The sequence below is a fragment of the Stigmatopora argus genome, chromosome 8 (assembly GCF_051989625.1).
Source record: "Stigmatopora argus isolate UIUO_Sarg chromosome 8, RoL_Sarg_1.0, whole genome shotgun sequence".
Taxonomy (NCBI): Eukaryota; Metazoa; Chordata; class Actinopteri; order Syngnathiformes; family Syngnathidae; genus Stigmatopora; species Stigmatopora argus.
Window position 1 is genome coordinate 14,011,508 of NC_135394.1, and position 21,984 is coordinate 14,033,491.

Sequence of the window (21,984 nt, forward strand, 5' to 3'; positions counted from 1 at the left end):
TAGATTATATTAGATTAGGTTAGATTAGATTGATTAGAGATTATATTATATTAGATTAGATTACTTTATTAATCCCGTATTCGGGAAATTCACTGTCACAGTAGCAAGAGGGTGAGAATACAGACACAGAAAAAGACATTTTAGATATAAATAAATAGGTAAGAAATGATTATAATGATTAACAGCCTGTTTTTTCTGATACTATTTACTCATGTATAAAGCCATTGACGGGGTTAAACGTCCAATCCATTTGTGCTGGGATAGGGCAAATGAATGTTTAGTTAAATTGAGTTAACAAAATCAACATTTTTTGCCTCTATCTTTTGCATGTATTTAATCAATCAATCAAAATCCTTTATTGTCATTATACAACAGCTGTGTATAACGAAATTAGTGGTGCTACTCCAGTAAAAACATAAATAAGTCATTTAAAAAGTCACATTCGGGCAAGGTCATTCTAAGTGAATGAAAAAGACACACTAAATGATAAAATGATTACCTGTTCTTGAAAATTCATCGAGGTTCGATCCATTTTCTAGATGAAATGATTTTCACAAGCGCGAAGTTTTGCTGGAAATATAACATAAAACATGAGAAAATACAAAATGACAAAAACAATGAAGCAGCAAATCCATTTTCCCAAATAAGATGAGCGACATTGAAATGTGCTGAAACAAATGGTCTTTCAAAATGTGCTACAAATTCAAAACAAAACCACCAAGTGCCACTTTTTTTCCCCAAGACTTTTATTGACCACTGAACCAAGTGTACCGATATCAGATATACGACAACACGGGCCGAAGCGGACATAAACAACCGCCGACGGGTACACAGCAACCGATTGAATTTTTCTCTTCAAAGTAAGAAAATGAGTAAGGCCTCCACAAAGTCACCTCATTATTTAAATAGTACCTTGTAACATCTTATGAACACATTTTCGTCTTGAAATCTGAAAGAAATGAGTCACACCACACAGACGACTACTTGGCAACGTGTTGTATGATAAACAGATTTAGTACAAGTGCTTCAATCAGTATTTTTTTTTTATATATACACATCCGAAATTTACAACATTGGTACCTTGAAGGTTCCGTGTCCATTTCCCCAAAGACAAACATGTCCGAGTCTCAAGGGGGCGCCATTCCAAAGTCCAGGTACCCGTTCTACATCAGACTTCCCGGCCAGGACACGATGGTCAACGTAATCCTTCCCCGAAGCTCCTTGAGGAGGCGCACCAACGCCATGTGGGTCATTCCCCACGTGCTCTTGCCGTTCACCTCCAGTAAAATGTCACCGCACCTACCGAATGGCGAGTAAATAACGCGGCGGACAAAGCTAAAACCGAACGGCATCTTACCTTATCCCGCCGTCATTGTAGGCCGGCGTACCCTTGACGATGGAGCGTATAAAAAAGCACTGGTTGCAGTTGACCTCCTCCTGGCCGCCGACGATGCTGAAGCCCAAGCTGCCGGACACGCTCCGTCGCAGCACGATGTCCTTGCAGCTGTACAGGTGCCTGTGGATTTAAGAATGGACTTTTTGAGGACATTTGTCTCTTGGACAAGGACTTTTGGGGATATTAATGGCACAGCTAGACAGGCTTCGTCGTTGCCTTTAATTTGAGATGTAAGTCGATGGGGTTAGTGCGAGATTTATTTTTTTGCGTTTTTAGTTTGGCTTTACGTGAAAAAATAAAATACAGTAAATCCCTGCTTTGTCAATAAGCTGAATGGAAACTTGCAAAAAATCATGTATGAAGATAACACTTAGAAATATAAATAATTAATTTGGGACAGCGAAACTACTCCTAACAATATTTTGTAGTTCTTTCTAGTTATTTTGTTGATTGAATTTCAGTTTTTCACTTTTTTGTCCCAAATTTTCACTCACATTTTGCTCATTTTGTTAGATTTATTATTTTGTTTATTGAATTTCAGATTTTTTGCCTCAAATTTTCACTTACATTTTGCAAATTTTGTTAGATTGTTTTTTCAACATTTGTCATTTTTTTTAAACAGTGATTGTCAGATTTTTGTGGATTAATTTCAAAATTGTTATATTTGGGGGGATCAATTTTTTTAGCTACTCACAATTTTTTGCATTAGATTTCAGCCCAAATTTAAAGAGAAATTTGTTCATGTTTTCTTTCAATTTTAGGAAATAGCGACCGTGTTGACATCATCTTTTTGAAAGCCCACCAAAACAAACCTGGGCAGCTGCAGCCACGACACCCACAGCGGGGAGTAGTCGTTATTAGAGGGCGAGTTCTTGGCGCTTCCGTCGGGCGAGGAAGCCAGGCAGGGTGGCGGCTCGCCCTCTGGCGGGCTCTCGTCGGGGGGTCGCATCTCCAGGACTTTGAGCACCACCGGCGACGATGTGTTCTTCAGGTTGGCCACGGCCTCGCTCCGCGTCACCCCTGTCAGATCCACGCCGTTCACGTTGAGCAATATGTCGCCTGCGGAGGGAAACCGAGGCGAAGGTGAGATTAAAGCGCCACCTGTGCTTTTGACAAAAGAGCAAAAGGTCCTTTGACAGTGTTGCCGCGTGTGCATATGCAAATATTCATGAATATGGATTGAGCCTCCTGTTGTGCTCTATGTCCAATGGAGCCATTTGAGTCAGAAAGAAGTGTTAAAAGTATCGTATTTTTTGCACTATAAACCGCCAATGAGTGGCTTATCTTAAAATCTGTTTCATATATAAGGTGCATTGAATTATAAAATGCAGTAGTAGTAGTGGTGGTGGTAGTAATAGTAGCTGGGGATTATGTTATACAACCACTATATGTAGCTGTGGTCGGAATAGTAGTAGTAGTAGTAGTTGTTGCAGTAGTAGTAGTAGTAGTAATTGTTGTTGTAGTAGTAGTAGTTGTACTTGTTGTTGTAGAAGTAGTAATAGTAGTAGTAGTAGTAGTAGCAGTAGTAGTTGTTGTTTTAGAAGTAGTAGTAGTAGTTGTAATAGTAGTAGTAGTTGTTGTTGTAGTAGTAGTTGTTGTAGTAGTAGTAGTTGTTGTTGTAGAAGTAGTAATAGTAGTTGTTGTTGTAGAAGTAGTAATAGTAGTAGTAGTTGTTGTAGTAGTAGTATTAGTTGTTGTAGAAGTAGTAATAGTAGTAGTAGTTGTTGTTGTAGTAGTAGTAATAGTAGTAATAGTAGTAGTAGTTGTTGTTGTAGTAGTAATAGTAGTTGTTGTTGTAGAAGTAGTAATAGTAGTGGTTGTTGTTGTAGTAGTAGTAATAGTAGTAGTAGTTGTTGTTGTAGAAGTAGTAGTAGTTGTTGGTGTAGTAGTAGTAATAGTAGTAGTAGTTGTTGTAGAAGTAGTAATAGTAGTAGTAGTTGTTGTAGTAGTAGTAGTTGTAGTAGTAGTTGTTGTTGTAGTAGTAGTAGTTGTTGTAGTAGTAGTTGTTGTTGTAGTAATAGTAGTAGTTGTTGTAGTAATAGTAGTAGTTGTTGTTGTTAGTAATAGTAGTAGTTGTTGTAACAATAGTAGTAGTTGTTGTTGTAGTAATAGTAGTAGTTGTTGTTGTAGTAATAGTAGTAGTTGTTGTAGCAATAGTAGTAGTTGTTGTTGTAGTAATAGTAGTAGTTGTTGTAGCAATAGTAGTAGTAGTGGGTTGTGAAAAAGATCCACTAGATAGAGCTATACAGTAATCCACTGGTTGGAGGTGTAGTAGTAGTGGCTATGAGTGTTATACATCAACTAGATGGAGTTGTGCTAAAGGGAATTTCATCCAATGAAAAAGCAATATTGATCCATACATAAGGCGGAGCGGATTATAAGGCGCACTGCCGGCTTTTGAGAGTGTTTTTTGTTGCACCTCATAGTGCGGAAAATATGGTAGTCAAATGGTTTAAAACACACATAAGAGGATGATGAAAGAGCAACAATCTGGCACGTTGCGGCATTGTAAAGCACTCAGCCTTCATAATCCCATAAAAGAGATTCACACGGAGGGTCAATGACATGCTTAATATGCATTGAAGAAAGCCCAGTCAGCAAAATCTCCCCACCGACCGTTGCCATGACATAAAACCACGGCGCGACCAATCCTGTGTTTTCTCCGGGTTGGAGACAATTTGCGAAGCGCTGAACCGCCGCCGCTGCACGATTAACTCCAATAATTAAAACATGTGTTCGTCAATCAGCAGACGGCGCAAATCCATCGGCGAGGCCTGCCTGCACAACATCAATTGCAAATGTGCTTAGTATTCATCACAAAGTACTCCAGTCGCCCTGTATTTAACACGTTGTGTACTTTCTTCAGTACTTATTGATTGATTGGTCCGGTGACCTTTGAACTTTTTTAACCACGGGTTCAGTTCAACAAGAATAGCAAATGTCAAGCTATTTTTGTTGTTGTTGTTGGTGTATGCAAACATGGCCAGAACATGCAAAGTCCCTACACCTGGAATCGAACCCTAGATCTCAGAATATTTTGATATATTTAACAAAGTCTAACCATCCAAATTCGTGACCGGATGATTCACCTAAAGACATTTCGCCGACGGACGTTTGACAGACGGACAGGTCGCCGAATGGACGTTCCGCCGAATGGAGGTTCGCGTCTAATGATTAAATACAAATATTAGTATTTGTATTTAATCATTAAACACTGTTTCCGGCTGGATTTGACCGAATTTGAGAGCATTTTGAGCCGTTTGGCGAATGGACGTATATAGACGTTTTTTTGCCCCCATCGCGACATCAACGCGACAGTTTACCGAGGAATTCACTTCCCTGGGCTCGGTTCTAATACTAGTATTTGTATTTAATCATTAAACGCTGTTTTCGGGTGGATTTGACCGAATTTGAGAGCATAAATTGAGATTGATGAGTGGCAAAGGGAAATGAATTATTGATTTTTACTATAATTTGGACAACGTCAGCGGCGGGCCGGATTAAAAATCCTAACGGGCCGAATATGGCCCGCGGGCCGAGGTTGAAAAACTTGTACACACACGATCCGCGGGTGGGTGGGGCCAGCGCGCGAATCCCGTTTCGGCGAAACCTCCGTTCAGCCGCTCGGCGGAACGTCCATTCGGCGACCTGTCCGTCTGTCAAACTTCCGTCGGCAAAACGTCTTTAGGCGAATCATCTGAGTAACATCTAAATTTGGGTTGACATTTCAAGTATTTTATTGCCGTAAAATGTCAAAAGAGACAAATATATGGAAGTATAATAATTTTCAAGTCAAAGGCGTACCTTTGCGTATGGAGCCCTCCTGGCCCACCACACCGTCGGGGTCCACGTTGGTGACGTAGATGGGCAGGTCCCACCCGCGACTCGACATGCCGCCGGCCACCGCCATGCCTAGCGAATCGTACGGCTCCTTGCTGAGCGTCACCGTCTTCTCGTAGCAGGCCGGTTTCTGGCACGAGTCCTACCATCACAAAAATATTATATCAATATATCTTATCTTATTCACATCATTTCATTGATTTTCCGTATCCCTCACAAGGGTCACGAGGGTGCTGGAGCCTAAATTTGGTGGCCAGCCAATCGCAGGGCACGAAAAGGCAAAGGACTATTATTCATACCTAGGAGCAATTCAGCTCAGAATTAGCCTAGCTAGCATGTTTTGGGGCTGTGGGAGAAAACCGAAGTACCCGGAGAAAACCCACGCGAGCCCAGGGAGAACATGTAAACTGCACACAGGAAGGTCTGGACCTGAGATCGAACTCTAGATCCCAGAATTGTGAGGCCAAGGCTAACCACTTGTCCACTGGTTCGCCCTCTTCACATTCAATTTAGTATTTTTTTTGAGTGTTTTTGTGCGAACTGACCAGTAGTGTTTGCTCAATGTCCACGGGGGAGTACGGCGGGGGGCCGTCCATGGCCCACGGGGCTTCTTGGAGGATGTCCGGCGTTGGCAAGCAGATCTGACGAGACACCACGAAGTGGACGCCTTCCTCGCTCGCCTGAATGATTCAAATGAGCAAAGTTTGACAATTCAAATGATCTGGAATATTTAAACCAATGCACTTTCGTTAGAGTGGAGACCATTGACAACAAATGATGTCCAGTTCAATAGAACTATGTATATGCGTGTATGTATATGTATGTGTATGTGTGTATGTGTATGTGTGTGTGTATGTGTATGTGTGTGTATATGTGTATGTATATGTATGTGTATATATTTCATGCAACACGCTTATTTACCTATTTATTAATGTCTAAAATGTCTTTTCCTGTGTCTGTATTCTCACCCTCCTGCTACTGTGACAGTCAAATTTCCCAAATACGGGATGAATAAAGTTATCTAATCTAATCTAATCTAATCTGGCAGTTGATTGTGCTTTTGCCTGACCACCAAAAGGTTGTCTTTTCAGGTTTTATATATATATATATATATATATATATATATATATATATATATATATATATATATATATATATCTATATATATATATATATATATATATATAGACCCCGCCCTTCATTTTTTGGGGGCTGGTATATTTTGATATTGGTGAAGTATATCACTTTTTGTTGGTTAGCTTTTCTCTTGGTGTTGGTGAGTTTTGAAATTTTTGTTATGTTATTGACAAATATTTGCAATTTTTTTGTTGCCTTTTTGTTATTTTTTTTTAGCAAATGCGTTTGGATCCCTCTTTTAGAAATTATGCTCTCATTTTAGCTTGTTCTTTTGAGTGTCTGGGTGCTCTACATTTTATGTTTGTCTATTTTTCAACACAATTCCCAACCTTCATCCAACCTTAATCATTTCTGTCAGATTTGATTTCCGAACCCTATTTGTCATCTTATTTTCTCTACTGTTAGAATTCGTTTCTTCCCTTTTTTTTTAAATGGTCTGATTTCAAGCCATAATTTTCCAGATATTTTTCCAATTGTGTTTCTTCGTGTGCCTGGTTTCCTCCACCAAAGTCGCCCGTGCCTCAGCGGCGCAGAGCTCGACTCCTCAAATTAGCCAGTCCCGGCCCATTATCATCTTAATTGGCCTAATTTAATTTCAGACCCACTGGCTGTTAATCTCAGTCAGGAAAAAAGACCAACAGGGAGACCCCGTCCAGCCAGTCAGTCAGTCAGTCAGTCTGGAACTTTTAGGCCCAAAGACCCCGAACGACTTATCGGCAATTAAACCCCATTAGCCGGCAAACGCGCCGCCGCAGACGAGCGTTGGGGAAATCGGCGCAATCAAGGGTAGACGACAGCCGGGCAATTGTGGCAAATCGCTACAATTACGTTTAATACCACGAGGAAACGCAACTTTTGGAACAATATCGCAGTTCCTGATATAACCGACGCCGAGTCCCACTTGGATAAATGAACCTGAGATCTTCGTTTTTGCCCGTAGGCCACTTCCAGATGGGGGTCCACATGTTTGAGACCCCTGCTTTATATAACGAGATTAAAGTTGAACTATTACAAGGTTTAAACCAAAATATAATGAATGTTAAATTAAAGATTAGAGTATTACAAGATTCAAATTGTGAAACAGTCATTTTGTCTGTTATTTTTGTCTAACATGAACCAGATGTTGTTTGGTTTCTAGGGCAGGGGTGTCAGACTCGGGTTGGTTCGCGGGCCACGTTAACGTCGACTCGATTTCATGCGGGCCGGACCATTTTAGATATAATATTTAGATTTTTTTTAAATAAATGGATTAAAAGAACTGGATTAAAAGCCCTGAATATTCATTTTTTATAGATCTAAAACAATGTTTATTTTAGCTTTTTTTATATTTTTATATTTTACAAAATGATTTTTGAACTAAAAACACAGAAAAAAATGATTAAAAAATTGATTAAAAATTGATTAAAATTTGATTAAAAATGGTTAAAAATTACAATTATTGATTAAAAAAATTACAATTATTGATGTAAAAGGAGGAAAATCAGGAAATGTAATATACATCTATACTCTTCATTTTAATTTGAACCTAAAACAGAAAGTCAGCACTCATGATTTACTTTCCCGGGCCACACAAAATGATGTAGCGGGCCAGATTTGGCCCCCGGGCCGCAACTTTGACACATGTGGCGTGTTCTAGGGCATCAACTTTTGGCAACGTAAAGTCTGTGTGAGCACCTTTTTGGGCGTAATATTAGGAGATTTAAGTAATATTTGGAGAAATGTCCTAAAATGATGCGATCAAAAATATTACATGACTTATTTTTGCATCACTCGAATCAGAAATTGTTCAGGGTTTGCAAACATCAACTTTTAGTGACATCACGTCAGTGTGAAAAATTTGATTTTGGAGTAATTGTGGAGGTTTATGTGATTCCTGCTGATAAAACTTTGATGAAAATGACTAATATATACCGTAATTACTCGAATATAACACGCAGGTTTTTGCAAAATAATTAATTCCAATAGTTGGGGGTGCGTGTTATAATCAAAAACTATTTTTTTTTTTTTTTTTTTTTTTTGTGTGTGTCTTGTTACATGGCCCTTAGCCTGGTGCTTTTTCTTGCCAAATAAATTGAATTGAAATTGAATTGAATAAAATAAATTACAAATTTTCGATCGAAAAAAGCATTGTCAAACTCACTTTGACGCACGGATTTTACGTCATCTCGTAAAGCCGAGACCACCACTGCCCCCCTCTAGCCTCGTACCCGTCTCAGTTCACCCTCTCTCAGTTCAGTGTTATAATCAATAACTAAAATAAATTAAAAATTTTCGATCGAAAAAAGCATTGTCAAACTCACTTTGACGCACGGATTTTACGTCATCTCGTAGAGCCGACGCACGGATTTTACGTCATCTCGTGAAGCCGAGACCACCACTGCCCCCCTCTAGCCTCGTACCCGTCTCAGTTCACCCTCTCTCAGTTCAGTGTTATAATCAATAACTAAAATAAATTACAAATTTTCGATCGAAAAAAGCATTGTCAAACTCACTTTGACGCACGGATTTTACGTCATCTCGTAAAGCCAATCGGATGATGTGTTGTGGGAGGAAGAGGAAGTGGATGAAGGAAGCGTGGACGTTGATAGGATTCTCAACGAAGAGATGTATGAGAGGACAGACAAAGAGAGAGAGGAACTTTTCATTTGAAGGATTCTAATGAATAAATTTGTTTGAACAAAACAATCGTGAAACGAAGAAAAAAAGGTAAGATTTCTGATTTTCGTCAGCGGGAAATTTTAGGTGCGCACTATATTCGAGTACTGCGTTTTTCCAGATTTTTTTGGCCCAAAGTTATACCCGCGTGTTATTTTCGAGTGCGCGTTATATTCGAGTAATTACGGTAGTTAATATAGTTAATTTTCAGATGGCGGTGTCCAGATTTTTTCAATGCAAAAAGTGTGCGGCAGTTCAAAAAAGGTTAGGAAACACGGCGCGCTAACCTGTATTAGCAGAGCGGCGTGCTCGGGAGCTCCGTAGCGCAAGTCGTGCCCGTTAATGGCGAGCACGCGGTCTCCGACCCACAGCTGTCCGTCCCGCGCCGCCAAACCGCCTTCCAGCAGGTCAAAGATGTAGAGGCCGGGCTCCTCGGGCCGGCGCACCAGCTTGATGCCCAGCTGTTCATCGGGCGCGCTTTTGCTCAGGACCACGTGGACGCTGTCGTCCCGGAAGCGGTGGTGATGCGGCGGGCCGTAGGGCGGGGGGCCCCCGGCCACGTGCGGGTGGCGGTAGCGATGGCGCTGCTCTCGGAGGATGGTGAGGCGCAGCAGCTGGCACGGCTGCTTGAGGGTGGCCACCGCGTAGCAATGGGACACGTTGCTGATGTCGATGCCGTTCACCTGACAAACGTCATTCATATAAGTCAATACATTCCTTTTATTTATTTCTGAACCGCTTATCTTCACAAGGGTCGCGGGGGGTGCTGGAGCCTATTTCAGCTAGCACAAAGGACAACCATTCATGCTCACACTCACACCCGGGGGCAATTTAGTGTCCAACCAGCCTATGCTGCATGTTTTTGGGATGTGGCAGGAAACCGGAGTACCCAGAAAAAAACCACGCAAACCTGGGGAAAACATGCTGGGATTGAAACCTCGAACCCAGAACTATGAGGTCGACGCGCTAACCACTCAGTCGCTGGGCCGCCTCCATTTTTCCATATTCATTCATTTTCCGTACTGTATTGCGGGGGGTTGCTGGAGCCCATCCCACCCAAATACTGGCCAGCCAATCGCAGGGTACAAGGGGACAGACAACCACTCAGGCTCAAAATTAATTTTCAAGGACAATTTAGAGCACATGTGTCAAAGTGGCGGCCCGGGGGCCAAATCTGGCCCGCCGCATCATTTTGTGTGGCCCGGGAAAGTAAATCATGAGTGCCGACTTTCTGTTTTAGGATCAAATTAAAATGAAGAGTATAGATGTGTATTAAATTTCCTGATTTTCCCCCTTTTAAATCAATAATTATAATTTTTTAATCCATTTTTCTGTGTTTTTAGTTCAAAAATCATTTCGTAAAATCTAAAAATATATTTTAAAAAAAGCTAAAATAAACATTGTTTTAGATCTATAAAAAACAGAATATTCAGGGCTTTTAATCCAGTTCTTTTAATCCATTTATAAAAAAAATATCTAAATATTATATCTAAAATGGTCCGGCCCACGTGAAATCAAGTTGACGTTAAAGCGGCCCGCGAACCTGACCCCTTGATTTAGTGTTCCACCAGCCTAGCGTGTTTTGGGGATGGGCTCCAGCACCCCCCGCGACCCTCGACAGAAAATGAGCCACATGTTCAGTGCAATCACTGATGGGGGTACCTTGAGGATGACGTCCCCGGGCAGCAGGCGCCCGTCTCGGGCGATCACCCCCTCCCGGTAGATATCCTGGATGAGGATGCGGACCAGCGGCGTCTCGTTGCCGCCGACGACGCTGATGGCGAGCGGCTCGGCCGGCTCCGCCCGCGTGATTTTGATGCTGGTCACTTCCCCGTCGGGGATCAGGTGGTGCAGCTGCGGCAGAGCCAACACTGGAAAAGAAGAGGCCAAATTGGAGTCACATTTGGAAAAAACCCGAGCAGAAGTTTGAAAAAATGGCGGAGCAGCTGCCTGGTCTCCCTCAGGTGACCCAAACGGGGCGCCGCCAGCCAAGAAAAATGAAAAACGAACTGGGCTGATTGTCATCGCGCCGTGTTTGTGCGATTAGTCACATACATCTGGGTGCAATGTGCACGGGAACGCGCTTAAGTCTAAATCTCCGTGGCTGTTACACGCCAGTTTTGTTGGGGGAACAACAAAGTGTTGGCTAGCTTTGATTAAAAAAAAAAAACAAAGACGTCCTTTATTCGGTTTTGCGTGCAATGTGTCACTTTGGATGCGTTTCTTAAGAAAATGGAAATCTGTTTGTATTTCTCGGCGGGGAGTCGTACTGCTTCGCACATGTACTCCGCAAAAAAAATGTAGGGTAGCTCAAACTCTGATTGGAGGGGATTAGTAGTACAGCTTGTGATGTGATTGGTTGCTTGAAAAGAAAAATGTTGGGTGATGCTTTTTTTTCAATGCTTCTGAGGACAGTGATAGAAGAATAATGGCTATTAATGTCATACTTTCCAAAAAGAGCAGATTTGGCTTCTTTCTAAAGATAATATACTTTTGATATTGTTCTTTCTAAAAGAAATAAGATAACTCGTGTTGCAGTTTCAATGAAATGTCAACTATTATGTCACTATCCTAAAAATACAAATGTTTGATGGTGTGGTTTTAGACTTAAAAAGAAAAGAGAAACATTTGATGATCTACTTTTCTAAAAGGCTAAAAGAAATTTCCACAAAAAAGGCAAAACTTATAGCTATTGATTTCACACTTTCTAAAAAAGAAACCACTGATATGGAACTTAAAGTGAAAGATAACTGATTGCTGTGCTTTTAAAAATATTTTAGAATATTATATGCTAAAGAAAAATTAAAAACTGACATTATTACATTTTTTTGAACACTATTGAATAGTATTTTTTCATATTTTGAATCCTGCATTTAAGCAGGTTTGGACTAAAGCTGGTCTACACAAAAAAAAAAGATAAAAAATACAATGAATGGCAAATGTTATTCAAACACAAAACACATTTTGATTAATTTTCCCCAAAGCGATCACAAAAATCACAATAATCATTTTATAATGTAATATTTTTACATATACATATACATATGTATATGTATATGTATATACATATGCATATACATATACATACACATACACATACACACACACACACACACACATACACACACACACACACACACACACACACATACATATACATATACATACACACACATACTTATACATATGTATATACATATGTATATACATTTGTATATACATATGTATATACATATGTATATACATATGTATATACATATGTATATACATATGTATATACATATGTATATACATATACATGTACATGTACATATACATATATACTGATTCTAACTATACTTCCTTAAAAAAATAAACTTTTTATTGACTTTCCCCAGAAAAAAACCTAACAATGGCCGTTGCCCGAAACTAAATAGTTCCTTTTCTCCAGCTGTCACATCCTGGCGTGACGGAGACCACTTTTGGCCAGCGGCCCCGGCAGAAATGATGTATACGTATTTTTATTTTGCCGACCGGAGATGAAAAATGTCTTTTCCTTTCCACTTTCTCCGCTCCCGAGTCAATATTTTGCCACGGCTTCTGAGAAGGGGGAGCGCGTACCGTATCTTGGCTGCGATTATGTAAGGCTGCGCACTCATCTCTCACATTCCTGTTATCTCTCTTGTGTTTCTGCTCGTTCTCCCTATGAATGTTTAATGGCGGCCTCCGCTGACAATTCATCCCGCGCTCGTTTGTCATTCCTTCTTTCCGAATTGACGGCGTCGCACCGTCGCCAGGGTGCGAATATCAAAAGGGGACCGTTTAAAAGAGTCGCAAGGTTTCTCGATTCAATGGCTGCCATCGGCGGGGTGATAGAGGTCCAATCTCTTTCGAATGGGAGGGATGGGAGCCATTCAAATGGATGGGAGGCTTCTCTCGCGATGCGGGGTCTTATGCAATGTGGATCTGAATTATTAAAAAGGAACATCTGCTCGTGCTGAGAGTCGTGTCGACGTCCTTGTTTCGGCGGAGGGGACGTCGCGAATACACGTGGACGTGCTCTTTAGGGAACGCTAAAGTGCAGATGAGGCAGTTAAGCCCTCTGGGCGCCATTTGGGTGCAGATCAGTTGCCGTTTCAGCTGCGTTGATGGAGATGTAATTGAACTTCCCAATGGAAGTCGGTCGGGTGGTTTAACTTCAACTCTTGAGTCATTGAAGCTGATCATTCACTTCCCGATCGCCCGAATCCCCCCAAAATGGACATTTATTGCCATTAATTGGATGAGTGAGTCCTATTACTCTATTCTGTTTCCCACTTTTCCTCAAACTGGCTACATTTCAAACATATATATACTTATTCATTCGTTTTCTGTACTGCTCATCCTGGAGCCTATCCCAGTGGACAGCCAATCACAGGGCTCATGTAGATAAATAGCCAATCATGCGTACACACATAACTATGGACAATTTAGAGTTCAACCAGATCGTGACCGGACGTTTCGTCGAAAGATATTTGGTCCCCGGACGGACGTTTGGTAGAACGGACGTTTGGTAGAACAGACGTTTGGTCGCCGGGTTCGCTCGCTGTCAAATTATCTGACACCCTTGCTATATAGGAACCAGAATATTTTTTGTTGAGTACATGCCCAATCTGATGTGTTTTGGAGTTTGAGACCCCGGTACTTAAGGGAGCATTTTAAGACTCATGGCCTCAACCGAAGTTGGGTAAAAACTCCCAAAAATGCCAAAATTTCAGGCAAATTAAAGCAAAAAAAAAACTTGTCTGCTCCGTACCTCCTTGCGGCACGCTGGAATTTCTGGCATTGTCTCGCTCCTCCGAGGTCTCATGGTGGAAGGCTGTGCCGCTTTTGGTTCTCCGTAGCACGCTGAACGCCCGGTTGAGCCTCCGGAAAGAACGGCTTCGCACTGGGGAAAGGAAAATACAGTTGAATAGTGAAAATGGGAGCAGCATTTTATACACACACCCACATACACACACACACACGCCCGAGGTGTCAACATGTCTGGACATGTCTGGAAAGGGCAGTCCTCATTTGAACCTGATTGGTTGACATTTCGAGAAACATTCATTTTTATTTTTTAGCATGGAAATAGTATGGAGCAAATGGTTAGCACGTCGGCCTCACAGCTCTGGGGTCCTGGGTTCAAGTCCAGGTCGGTCCACCTGTGTGGAGTTTGCAGGTTCTCCCCGGGCCAGCGTGGGTTTTCTCCGGGTACTCCGGTTTCCTCCCACATTTCAACAACATGCATGGTAGGCTGATTGGACACTCTAAATTGTATGAGTGTGAGCGTGAATGGTCGTTTGTCTCCTTGTGCCCTGCGATTGGCTGGCCACCGATTCAGGGTGTCCCCTGCCTCTGGCCCGGAGACAGATGAGATTGGCTCCAGCACCCCCCACGACCCTAATGAGGATAAAGCGGTTCAGAAAATGAGACGCATATTTAACAGTATTGTCCCAATTCAGGCGTTTGTGTTTTTTAAATGTATGCATGTAAAAAATGAAAGCAGATTGAACCGGATTAGCCCCACCCCCTTGGCAGACCACTTCCAGCCCACGGGCCCTATATTTGACCCCCCTGAGATTCCTGTTTTCAGTTGACTACTACTTATTTATTATGTTGACTACTTATTTATTATGTTGACTACTTATTTATTATGTTGACTACTTATTTACTATGTTGACTACTTATTTATTATGTTGACTACTTATTTATTATGTTGACTACTTTTTATTATGTTGACTACTATTTATTATGTTGACTACTTATTTACTATGTTGACTACTTATTTACTATGTTGACTACTTATGTATTATGTTGACTACTTATGTATTATGTTGACTACTTATGTATTATGTTGACTACTTATGTATTATGTTGACTACTTATGTATTATGTTGACTACTTATGTATTATGTTGACTACTTATGTATTATGTTGACTACTTATGTATTATGTTGACTACTTATGTATTATGTTGACTACTTATGTATTATGTTGACTACTTACGTATTATGTTGACTACTTACGTATTATGTTGACTACTTATTTATTATGTTGACTACTTATTTATTATGTTGACTACTTATTTATTATGTTGACTACTTATTTATTATGTTGACTACTTATTCATTATGTTGACTACTTATTTATTATGTTGACTACTTATTTATTTATCAGTTCATTTGTTTGTTGTTGTTATTGAAACTTTAAATCTCATTATACTTGTACAATGGCAATAAAGGCATTACATTCAATGACTAGAGAGGAATCCCAGTCAGGATTTAGAAAATATATATAGTGTTAAATGTGTTTTACAATTTTACTCAAGTTTTAGCTCAACTTTGAGGAAGTCTGAGGAAAAAAGCGGATTTATTTGCAAGTTTTCAAGCACAAAATGTCACCCACTTGGACACGGCTACTTCCCTCCGCGACGCGATGCGTCTTGACAAGCGCATTATTCTTTAAAAGCTGCGGTGGCTTCTGGCCGTGACAGCTTGCTCAGCGTTGGTGACGCGCAGGGTGCCGAAGACCCGCGACCCAAAGTGCTTTGCGACGTCATTTGGACTCCCCGATGACAGAACGCTGGCGCAATTGGCTGAGATGTTTCATTGCGTCCAGGTGGGAGATGTTGGCACTTTAAAGGCACGTTAGCGTCGGCTATATTTAAACTCCATCAACTTGCCTTTCTCCTTGACTTCATAATGTCTTGGCGGGGCAATGGCTGATGGACTTTTAACTCATTGGATGCCATTGATGCTGCCAAAAGTCCAATTTGTTTGGACAAAAATATGTATTTCTGCATCATTTTCTGCATTTTCTGGTTCTAATCTTCAATGTTTGAAGTAAAATACAGTCAAAGTCTTCTTTTAAATAGAATACAAGATAAGAAAAATCATTTATCATCATCATAATAATGAAGTACAATTTTGAAATTTAACAAAATGAAATGAATTTAATCCGTTTTTCAGAAAAATGCCAATTTGATTTAGAAATAATGCTCGTAAATAGTTTCTTTTCAAATCTGCCACGCTTATGAAAAAAAATATCATGCTTTTTAATCTAATAATTGAGTGTTTTCAAATGATGGCATTCAGTTTTCAAATTATCATTAAAAATGCTCTTTGCATTGAATTAAACCCATTGTAGGTAATTAATATAAATACTATTAAGTTAAAAAACAATAACTTCAGAATAGAAATAGGGCTTATAACTAGAGAAATTTCCTGATTTTATTCATTTAATTATATGAAATTTGTTTTTATAAAAAATTCTATTTTTTTCTTTAAAAAATTATAATAAATAAAATAAATTCTAAGAATAAACCCGAAAGTCAGTTGCTCCCAACGATTTATGAACAAAAACCACAATATTTTATAGCACTATTAAGCATAGTTGGGGTAATCAATCACATTCAAGCATCTTAAAAAAAAGTTTTCAATATTTTTTCGATTTTTAGTACATTTTTCACTCAAGACCTGCCATTGACAGGGATAGAGGTCCAATCCATTTTGAAAGATGGGGTTGATGGCATTGTCAGTCACAAATGAATTTGACGTCTATCGCCGTCAAGGGCAACCCAATGAGCTCACTTCAAATTTTAGAAAATCACTAATCAACTCACACTCACTCTTCTTGCTGCCACAACGGGCCGCCAGGCTGCCGGTGCTTCCCGATTGGCTGTGCTCCTCCATACCGCCCTCGAACGCCGGGTTGACCAGCCCGGCCTCGTCCGACAACAGCGCCACGGCGGCGGAGGTGGGCCCGTCGCCCGGCAGCGTGGCGATGGTGAGCTCCGACGTGCTGTCGGTGCACTCGCCCTCCTGAGAGCGCCGTTTCCGGTCCGCCGACAATCCATAGTGGGACGCGCCTTTGCACCTTCGTGGAAAGGGGGGGACAAAGAAGCGTGTGAGACAACTGCGTCGTGGGAAAATGACGCCATTTTTATGAAAGTTTTGGAATGAACAATGCGTGCAAGCAGCGAACAGCTCGGAGTAAAAGTCAACACATTCATGAGGCAGCCTGAAAAGGTCAGCATCAACAAGTGAGTGGGATTAAAGTGCCTGTTTTGCATTTCACGCCATCATAGAAAATTAATTTGGTTTTTCACTGCAAGCTTGGAGAAAATTCAACAGCAAACAGCTCTAATATGCTTTGGTTTATTCCTTGCTAGCCCGTTTACTTCAGATGGAATAGATGTCTAGCGCTATCAGTGGCAGCCAGGGATTTAAATTGGTTGGGCAGAAAATCCTGCATTTTGATTACTGTATTTTTCAGACTATAAATCGCACTCGAGTATAGGCCGCACCTGAGTATAAGTCACACTCGAGTATAGGCTGCAACTGAGTATAAGTCGCACTCGAGTATAGGCCGCACTGGAGTATAAATTGCACTCGAGTATAGGCCACACCTGAGTATAGTTGCACTCGAGTATAGGCCACACCTAAGTATAAGTCCCACTCGAGTATAGGCTGAACCTGAGTATAAGTCGCACTCGAGTATAGGCTGCACCTGAGTATAAATCGCACTCGAGTATAGGCCGCACTGGAGTATAAATTGCACTCGAGTATAGGCTGCACCTGAGTATAAGTCGCACTCGAGTATAGGCCGCACCCGAGTATAAGTCGCACTCGGGTATAGGCCGCACCGGAGTATAAGTCGCACTCGAGTGTAGGCCGCACCAAAGCATAAATTGCACTCGAGTATAGGCTGCACCTGAGTATAAATCACACTCGAGTATAGGCCGCACCTGAATATAAGCCGCACCTGAGTATAAGTCATGCTAGGCAAAGAATGCACAATCAATGGGCTGAAGGGTCAAAATTTTTAGGTCGTGAAATCCTTTTCATATTCCAAGTACTGTTCCATTTTACAAAAAGAAGATCCAAGTTACAAAATTCCGCAAAACGTCATAACATTTTCTCTATCCGTGTTTTTATTTTGAAATTGTGGCGTTATCGTTGCGTTCAGCTCGACAATCTATCTACACTACGTGCATTTATTTAGTGGTTAAAGCATCTATGCAAAAGCAAACTGTTGCATCAATGATTTTTATTCTACAATTGCATTACTTATGCATTGTGATCATTTATATGGAAATAGTGTTTGACAAGATTCTCTCATTTAACTAGTGTGTAAAAACTCGGCTCGTAAAACAGCTAATGAAGAATTCACAAACTCTGGTGTACATTTTTCTCACAGTCGGACGTACAAAAAACAAAAAGTCTCAGGGATCCGTTCCCAAAATAGATAACATGGCCATTTCACACATACAGTATTCTTGGGCCAAATCCTATTTGGGAATTCAGCCAAATGATTCTAAATGGAAAACCGTTCTCCTTGACAGATAGATAGGTGACACTGAACAGCGATTCAAGGTTTCATGACGGCTCCAAATGACGAAAAACGAATCAAATCCAAAGTCTTCAAGCACGTAAACAAGACCCCTCCACAGTAATCAACTCCTACGTGTATACAGCGTGTAAAAAAGACTTTCCAGCTTCCCAGTGGAACCGTTTTTTTACTCCATCTCCGCTTCATCTGAGACAGAAAATAGCTCAGCCTCGCCTCCCTCGACTCGTCCCCGCGGAGCCATCAGCGTGGACATTAACTGGGCCGTAATGAGCTGGATCAAACCCAAGCTGGGAGGGGGAAAAAAAGGCCCACTCCGCCAGCTCAACGAGACGGTAAAAAAAAATAAATAAGACAAAGCGAAGGCCGAGTGAGAAGCGGCTGCCCTGACAGCATCCATATTTCACAGGTGGTAGAAAAAAATGCTCCTTTGCTTCTATATATCGCTCCCATCTTTTACTTTCAGCCAGAGATCACAGCGGGTTGGAGGGAGCGCAACACAAAGCCCCCCTCCGCGAGTCGCCATCGATCCCATCGAGCCGCCGCCACCGCCGCACTCTTACGTAACAGCCTGCCTGCCTGAGAGAGTTATTCCTGCTCGTTCAGTTAGTAAATTGAATGCCATCAAGCATGTCGGTGCGCCAACATGGAAGTTAACCCGCTAAAGTGGTTGAATAGAGCAATATGTCAATCCACTTCAGAGCTGAAGGGGTGCGCATAGCAGTTTTTTTTCGTTCGTAGGCAGTACGAGCTATCGACGTGGCGGGAAAGCGGGTTTAACTGTCGATGGCGAAGGATTGGGGGTGGAGTTGGCTTTCTCTGAACCTAAATACAGTGGTACCTCTACTTACAAATGATTCTACTTGTGAAATTTTCAGGTTACAAAACCCTTTGATATATAATTTAACTGCTCCAATGTATGAAAATAAGATTCAAGTTACAAAATCATTGCTAAATATTCGTTTTGTTCATTGGCTCATTTCAGTCAGAATGGTGTTTGAATTTTATTTCTAATTAATGTTCTGGATTTTTTTTTCTTAATGGAGAATTTGGGATTTTTAGGAATATTTTGAAATTATTTTTATATCATGATTTTTTTAAATTACATTTTTTATCTATTTATTTTCCTTTTGCTTGATTGGGGATTTTTAGAAATGATTTGAAATTATTATATTATGAATTTTTTTCAATTACATTTTTTATATATTTTTTTACTTTTTTTTAATTGAGGATTTTGGATTTTCAGAAATGATTTGAAATTATTATATTAGGATTTTTTTTTCAATTACATTTTCTATATTTTTTTTCCTTTTTCTTAATTGAGGATTTTGGATTTTTAGAATTGATTTGAAATTATTATATTATGAATTTTTTTTCAATTACAAGTTTTTAATATATTTTTTTTAATTATATTTCTATCTACATATACTTACGACTATACACATTCCCCAAATGTTTTTGTAATGTATTTGATATATGCGAAATGTAAATTCTGCCATTGGCACGATTGGAGAATCAGCAAAGCGATATATTTAGCATCGTCAAAGCAAAATAGCGCTTTCTTCAGCTATTGTGTAAAAACGCCTTTATTAATAGCTTTTTTTCTCATATTGAAGGGAAGAGAGCATCTTTCAAGCAGCCATATTCCTGTTTTATTTTTCATAGTTTAAAGCCACAGCCTATCAGAAGGAATGTATGACTGACTGAATGGTGTCTGCTTTGAAAGGACGCATATTTTTGAACATTACACTTCTTGAAAACTAATTTTTTTGTGCACGACATCCATAACAAGCATCCCTGTCTCGTTATATAACGTGTGGCGGGATAAGGCTCAAAAGCTACGCTGCGGGAGCCCCCCGGGGGAAATCGGAATGACCCACAATGCTTTGGGGCGTGGCCGGATGCAACACAAGTACATAGTGGCGTTCTTGAGATGGGAAATAAACAGCGGGCTCACAAGTCATCAAAGCCTGTGAGACTTTCCAATCGGCTTTGGGGCGCCAACGGATTATCCGTCCTAACCCACATACTCTTGCTCTCCGGTTGACGAACGACACCGCGTGGCAAATTACCCGCTGATGGCCGCAGCTGGGGGCGTGCTTGGAAAGCGCTCGGGGGTTTAAAATGGAAAGTGTGTCCGTTTTTACGGTGAGAAATTGGATTCGGTGTCAAAAAAGAGGAAACACGATTGTTTCTTGTTGATCGGCCCGCCACATCGGCAACTAATTGAGTATCAAATTCGCCAACAACTCTTTCGATTAATCGTTTTGATTCATCGTTTCGATTCATCGTTTCGATTCATCGTTTCGATTCATCGTTTCGGTTCATCGTTTCGATTCATCGTTTCGGTTCATCGTTTCGGTTCATCGTTTCGATTCATCGTTTTGATTCATCGTTTTGATTCATCGTTTCGATTCATCGCTTCGATTCATCGTTTCGATTCATCGTTTCGATTAATCGCTCCGATTAATCGTTTCGATTCATCGTTTCGATTCATCGTTTCGATTAATCGTTTTGATTAATCGCTTTGATTAATTGTTTCGATTAACCGCTTTGACTAATCGTTTCGATTAATCACTTTGATTAATCGCTTTGATCAATCGCTTCGATCAATCGTTTCGATCAATCGTTTCGATCAATCGTTTCGATCAATCGTTTCGATCAATCGTTTCGATCAATCGTTTCGATCAATCGTTTCGATCAATCGTTTCGATCAATCGTTTCGGTCAATCGTTTCGATCAATCGTCTCGATTAATCATTTAGAAATTCCCCTCACATTGAGTTTTCCCATCAATACCTTCCTCTATTTCCAGATGACTCAACATCTAAAAAAATTGCGTCTTTTGCCCGCCACCAGCCAATCACAAATCAACACATAAATCCTCTAAAAGCATCCCACTACTTCCCCTCTCACATTTATTGATTGGAAAAATCAGCACCCGCAGTTGCCAATTTGAGACTTTGACGGCCAATTTTCTGGCGCTGCCGGCGAATGCATCAGTGACCCCTGACATGTAGAATGTTGAATGGGAGTTTAAAAAAAATACTGTGGGGGAAAAAAAACAGCTGCAGTGTCCCTGCCAGCCTGGAGGACGCCCGTGGCGTTTGCTCGCTGAAAAACACGGCGAAAGACTGCCTGGCAGAAGCTGCCAGCCTCATCGAAAAAAGTGCAAAACAAGACTGCAGGTGGTGAAAAAGCAGTCTTAGTTGGATTAGTCGGGACGGTGGCTTCTTGATCACGCACTGGACACACGGCTACACGCCAGATGCACCGAGTCGAGTTGGGACGGCCGCCGGGAGTGAGATAACGGCAGGGTAATCCCGTTAATGGCGTATTAGAGAGGTGTTAATCAGAGGACGGCGCCTTGATTGGATCCGAAACGTTGTCCCATCTGCTGCACGAGGAGCAGCTGGCATTTGAGATGAGGTTCCAGGCACCGATCGGACAGGTGACCTTCAGGTACAGTACTTACATTCCGCCTTAACTCTTCATTCATTTTAGTCTCCAAGAATAGAACTAAGCCACGCCGACCACTACACCGTACAAATATTAAGTTTACCGTAACGCATGGGCAACTGTGGTTGCCAGAATTGTTGTTAATAA

The 21,984-nt window shown here is 40.9% G+C and overlaps 1 protein-coding gene across 7 annotated transcripts in view; it reads right to left on the minus strand.

Moving 5' to 3' along the window:
- Positions 1–499: 499 nt before the first annotated feature.
- lnx1 (ligand of numb-protein X 1) overlaps positions 500–21,984 on the minus strand; it is a 43,976-nt gene continuing 22,491 nt past the window's right edge. For 4 of the 7 annotated variants that reach the window (XM_077606721.1, XM_077606720.1, XM_077606723.1 and 1 more), the window contains 9 exons: positions 16,653–16,906; positions 13,803–13,934; positions 10,691–10,899; positions 9,316–9,711; positions 5,782–5,916; positions 5,201–5,378; positions 2,209–2,455; positions 1,358–1,516; positions 726–1,299 (listed from right to left, as the gene is read on the minus strand). In XM_077606721.1, the coding sequence (XP_077462847.1) occupies positions 1,164–1,299; positions 1,358–1,516; positions 2,209–2,455; positions 5,201–5,378; positions 5,782–5,916; positions 9,316–9,711; positions 10,691–10,899; positions 13,803–13,934; positions 16,653–16,906 (1,846 nt within the window). In that variant the 3' untranslated portion in view covers positions 726–1,163. Of the gene's footprint in view, positions 571–725; positions 1,300–1,357; positions 1,517–2,208; positions 2,456–3,686; positions 4,175–5,200; positions 5,379–5,781; positions 5,917–9,315; positions 9,712–10,690; positions 10,900–13,802; positions 13,935–16,652; positions 16,907–21,984 lie in introns of those variants that run through there. The other 3 variants (XR_013301250.1, XM_077606722.1, XM_077606724.1) reach the window with 3 other exon arrangements.